Source organism: Notothenia coriiceps, unplaced genomic scaffold, assembly GCF_000735185.1.
Source record: "Notothenia coriiceps isolate Sejong01 unplaced genomic scaffold, NC01 NC01_scaffold00006740, whole genome shotgun sequence".
In the NCBI taxonomy this organism is placed as follows: Eukaryota; Metazoa; Chordata; class Actinopteri; order Perciformes; family Nototheniidae; genus Notothenia; species Notothenia coriiceps.
Window position 1 is genome coordinate 1 of NW_011339441.1, and position 5,816 is coordinate 5,816.

Sequence of the window (5,816 nt, forward strand, 5' to 3'; positions counted from 1 at the left end):
TCCATGGGACCTTATTTAGAAAAAATATGTATTGAAGTCGATGGAGAGAGAAAGATTATCTTTTGATCCCGTTTGAATTGTGACACGAATTACACATATGATGTTTGTCAATTTAAAAGATACTTTTGAAAGTCAAAAAAAAGTTGTAAAACTGTGAAGAAACACTTTTTTTTGTGTGAAGCCGCTCAATGAACTACATCTCCCGTCTCGCACCACACACCAAGACGGCCGTCACGTTGGAACACTTCACTTCTTTCTTTCAGAACGAGGCGGAAAGTATTAAAAGAGGTAAATCACTCCAAGTCTGGGCATGTTGAGAGCTGTACACACACACAAGGGGAGTTAGTCTGTTCCGTGAGAGCCAGCATGCGGGACCGGGTCTCTGGGATTTGTATTCTTTCTATTTACGTATTTTTCATAGTCTTATATTTCAACAGATTTACGACAAACTGACTTTTTTGACATGTAAATTATTTTTTAAGATTGACAAACATCATATGTGTAATTCGTGTCACAATTCAAACGGGATCGAGAGATAATCTTTCTCTCTCCATTGACTTCAATGCATCATATTTCAGAAATAAGGTTCCAATGGTCAGAAGTAGATGGGCGTGACTTCGCCACTCTATAAGGCCACTGGGACGCTACTCAAGATGGCGCAGACAAATCAACTTCCGCTGATACCGAGACCGAGGAAATGAAAAATAAGAGAAGTGAAACGCACCCTGTTGACTTTAAAAAATCCACAAATGTTGTTGTGTTTCTGCACTACAGTACATGTTGATCAACTAAAAAGCCAGTTGTTTTTGCAGATAGAGGTACCGTAGAAACTTGACCACGTTTTAAACATTTTTCTACTGATATTAGGTTAAAAAGAAGTGAAACGAATCAAGTTAGAAACCGACGTAGGAGTTCACAATACAGTAAGTGATTTTTCTTAGAGGTCGAAGTGAGGAAAACAGTGGATTTCTTTAACTATCGCCTCCAGATCTGCTCTGATTATCCCACGGAAATCAGTCTCGTGCTTCTTTAATATGATACTCCAGCCCATGATCTCCTTTTGAGTCGTAGCTCTCGTAGCAACGCAGCGAAAGCCAGTCCGCCTCGTGTGAAGTCGTGCTGTAAATAAACGCTTCTGTGATACTTCCTGATGCCATCTTCTCCTTTTCCTCTTCTCCGACCCACTCCTCCACCTCCAGTTTGACCTCAGTGCGTTGATACAAGGTGGGAACGCTCTCAAATTCGTCCAGGAACTTCAGCATCTTCTCGTCCACTTTGTAGATCTCGCCCTTGACCCGGTGACCTTGACCCGGGACGTTGAGGAGGAAAGGGATGTTGTGCTTGCCGGCGATAACCAGCGGGTGTTTTTGGGCGGTGCATGCAGACGCCAGGAACTTCACCTTCCCGTTGGCGGCGTCTAACATGCGGTAATTGTTCGGCTGGCCCCTCTTCAGGGTGCCGTAGACGAAGACACGAGCCATGGGGTTTGACCTGGTTAAATAAAGGATATTGTTAGAAATATATATATTAAGGATCCATGTATCTGTGATCCTCTCCAGAATGGAAGTAGTCATCACATACAGAGCATCAACTAGTTCCTGAACAGTGTCCTTCACATGCTGATATCCAAGAGAGGGAGTTCCACAGTCACAAGATGGAGGAATAGAAAGCAGTATTCAATGTTTACTTCAGATTAGCTCCACGTCAGAAATGATCATGCTTGTCATATGTCTCTCTCCATAGAGGCTGAATCATCATGTTAATCACATAGCTATCATATGCCTCAAACAGTCCTGATGCTCTTCTAGGTAATCACACATCCTGTCATGTTCACAGCTACAGTTGGGATACATTTGCTAGCATGTGGATTCTGTGTGTATGTTATATGAAATATGGTAAAACTGCTTTACATGCTTGTGTATCCCATGATTGCTGCTGCCTTTAGAAATACATTTTCTAATCTTAATGCTACTTATCTGGTTAAATAATGATATGAAAACACGTTTCAGCAATGCATCAAGAGATACTAAAGGAAAGTGAAAGAGAATACATGTCCAAAACAGCTCACGTGAGGATTTGCAGCATGAAATACTGGAATATTCAATGAGCTCAGGGACCGAAAACATATAGAATAGAGGTAACAAAAAAAGAGAAATGTCATAATTCATGTTGGTTTTGAGCAGGTGTTTAAGATGCAGAAGTGTCTCTGACTTTATTGAAGCTCTTTGGACTTTGTTACCGCAGAGTACATCGGCTCACTAATCAATTCACTGTCAGAGATTATCTGTAAAACACACTGTAGTTTTAAAATCAGTGAAGATGTGAAAGGTCATTCAACAGCTCAGTATGTGGAGAAAGAATGACTGATCTTACAAATAGAAAAGTGTGAAAAGTGGTAGTAATATATGTTAAAAGTACCTCAACTAATAATGCGACAATTCAGAATATTATAATATAACAGGATTATAGTTATTAAGGCATTCAAGCCTCAATAGTGTAACGTTGCATCTGGTAAAGGTAAAAACGTACACCTCTTGGATTATTATTGATGCAAAGCTGAATGAATGTAGTAGAAATGTAGGGGACTAGCTTGCCAGTAGCATAAAGTAAATAAAGATAGTGTGTGGTGGGAGATAATTAACTGTGTTATAGAGAGTGTGTTGCGCCACGGACCTGTTAGGTAGTCCACCTGTGGTTTGTTATCATTCTAGCTTGAGTAGCATGTAACGAAGTTGTTCCTCCCTTTCTGTGTAAACACGCCGCCTCCGACTCCCATGTATCGGCTCTACAGTAGCCTACTTAACATAATGCATGCATCGGTGACACATGCATGAATGCAAACGAAAGTAAAACATGGCTTTTATAACCTTGCAATAAGTAGTAAATTTGCATCCTATTCAATGGACGATGACCGTGGAAACAGCACGTTTGAAGCACATAACGGTTTTGCAACTCAAAGCAGCTAAAAGCGTTATAATATATCGTGTAGAATTACACAAATGCAGTGTTATCTTACCAGGAATGTGATGCAGATATTGACACGTCGATTTATTTGAAGCAGGTTTGAGAAAGTACTTCCTGCAGCCGGGTAAATCGTATGACATGCATATGCTTGTATCCCTCTAAAGAGCGCATGCGCGGTGAACAAGTTATAGTTAAACCAGCAGAGGGCGCCAAAACGACGAGGAAAAACACAATTTGTCATTATTATTTGTATTATATATCGTTTTTTATTATATATATGTACTATTGTAATTATTATGAATGTTTTCTTTTTTATGATTAATATACATATCCATGAGATGGCACTAAAGAAAAGTAATTAGGTGTCCAATTAAATGTTAAAGTGAACAACCTGAGTGAATAATATGCTATTATGGAAAAAACATAGTATTTATAACTCCAAATAATGACCTAAATATGTGATTTAAATACACTATAAAACATGGCTCTTATATTTACAGAGGGCCGTAAACTAAAGGGGAAAAAGAAACCAACAATATTCAATCATTAATCAACTAGAATACAATGGAGATGTGCACCGCTGGTCCCATTAAAACCCACTTAACACAACAGGAATATTACAAAGCCATGCAACGACAATAGCAGAGGACAGCACTTAAACTTAATTCATGAGTTCAGCACATCTTTACTACTTTAGTAAATAGGAGCCAAAAAGAAAACGGCATCATAACTGTCCATTCAGCCAATTAACAGCTGGATCCCAGTTTACAAATAAAGGAAATTACTGTGGCGTTATCTCAGTATCTCATCATACCTGAGTTGAAACAGCTTTTAGTCCTTGTTGACCTGAACTGGGAATGTTTTGCAAAAAAACACTCCCTCCTCAAATTTAAGTGACTTCACAAGATGATATGTAGCCTACTGTTACAAAAAAATGCTCAGAACATATGAAATAATGATAAAATGTTAAATGTGTTGTTGATGATAAGAGAGTTATAACAGAAAGAGACAGAAAAGACCTGCATCAGATGGATGGATCAACTGGATTTGGTGGTAGTAATTGCTCATTTTATGAAGAATGATAATATATATATATATATATATGTGTGTGTGTGTTATACATTAAATCAAATCATGGCATACATTGCAAATTGAGTATGTGTATACAAAAACATTTTAAACTGCAGGTTCTTTAAATGTCCACAAGAAGCCGTTCTTTCAACAACCGCATCTCTTTGGTGGCCGCTGATTGGTTGATCAGATGACGTCAGCACGCCTGCAGCCTAGCAGCAGAAAAGACGACGTAAACAAAGCAGTCAGCTAAGTACCGTTAGCTCTTGTTTCGTGAGTAAAATACGTATTATATCTGATTTAGATTATAAATCAAAGACTGGTTTATATTATGAGTGAGCACAGCTACTAATCTGCGTAGTAACAGACTCACTCGTGTGTTTAGATTGAAATCAAACGAGTTAACAAGAAACCGTTAGCTACTTTAGCTTTAGCTAGACACGGATTTATGTATCTATGCAATGGATTTGATTTTGAATAACGTTAATCGATCAGCTGGATAAACACAGAGGTTTGGATTGGATCATATGGACTGAGATGTTTAGTCTGATGGCGAACTGCTGCAACTGGCTCAAACGCTGGCGAGAGCCTGCAAGGTAAATCAAGTTTTATTATTAGTATGTATTAGTATTTACTGCTACTTTGTACTTCTACACCACTAGTTCAGAGGTAAATGGTGTACTTTTACTCCTCTAAATGTATTTAATAGCTTTACTTACTTTACAGATTTTGATTAATTATGTTAGATATATATACCAGCTTTGATAACACTTAGATGCATCAGTAATTATAACACATATCATTTATTATTCTAAAATCGACAAATCTGCACAATGACTACTTTTACTGTCGCTACTTTAACTATATTTTGATGATAATACTTTTCTACTTTTACTTCAGGAACATTTTGAATGAAGGACTTTTACTGTAACAGAGCATTTCTACACTCTGGTACTTCTACTTTTACTGTTTTTAATTTAAATTGTATTTATGTATTTATTTGACAGGGACAGTGCACATTGATTAACATTTCTGTAAATGCGCCAGAGTTAGCCAACAGGCTATTTTTCATTTGCAGTCCCTGGAAAGATGTTGAAAGTCATCCTAAAAAAAGAATTCACTTCAAATGACAGGTAAATACAATCAGTAAAAAAACATTCAACATAGATACTTATATTATGATAAAAGCATATATAAAAACAAACAAAACAAAAATAGATATTCACAAAGATTTGAATAAAGTGCAGGTGTTTTGTTCTCTAATCGTAACTGGGACTGAGTTTCACGGTTCTGCAGCTTTACGGAAAATGAAGATTGGCTGAACGAACTCTTCCTTAATGGAACAACGCAGTCTCCTCTTGTTGACCTAGTTACAGGTGTGCGTATGGTGATGTCTGTAACAGAGTATTCCTACACTCTGGTACTTCTACTTTTACTCAAGTATGAGATCTGAGTACTTCTACTTTGACTCAAGTACGAGATCTGAGTACTTCTACTTTTACTCAAGTACAAGATCTGAGTATTCCACTTTTACTCAAGTACAAGATCTGAGTATTCTACTTTGTACTCAAGTACAGATCTGAGTACTTCTACTTTTACTCAAGGACAAGATCTGGGTTCTTCTACTTTTACTCAAGTACGAGATCTGAGTACTTCTACTTTGACTCAAGTACAAGATCTGAGTACTTCTACTTTTACTCAAGGACAAGATCTGAGTACTTCACTTTTACTCAAGTACCAGATCTGAGTACTTCTCCCACCTCTGACGGCTGATGTGATTT

General features: G+C 37.6%; 1 protein-coding gene across 2 annotated transcripts; it reads right to left on the reverse strand.

Annotated features, from left to right (window-relative positions):
* Window positions 1-642: 642 nt before the first annotated feature.
* On the reverse strand, window positions 643-3,114 carry LOC104943767 (gamma-glutamylaminecyclotransferase). Of its 2 annotated transcripts, none has more exons than XM_010769232.1 (2): window positions 3,017-3,114; window positions 643-1,491 (listed from the first exon to the last, which is right to left on the reverse strand). In XM_010769232.1, exon 2 carries the CDS (start codon window positions 1,479-1,481, stop codon window positions 1,014-1,016), a length of 468 nt encoding a protein of 155 aa, XP_010767534.1. In that variant the 5' UTR covers window positions 1,482-1,491; window positions 3,017-3,114; the 3' UTR covers window positions 643-1,013. The 2 variants fall into 2 exon arrangements, with proteins under 2 accessions (XP_010767534.1, XP_010767535.1); XM_010769233.1 differs by lacking the exon at window positions 3,017-3,114 and adding an exon at window positions 1,582-1,614.
* Window positions 3,115-5,816: the final 2,702 nt, after the last annotated feature.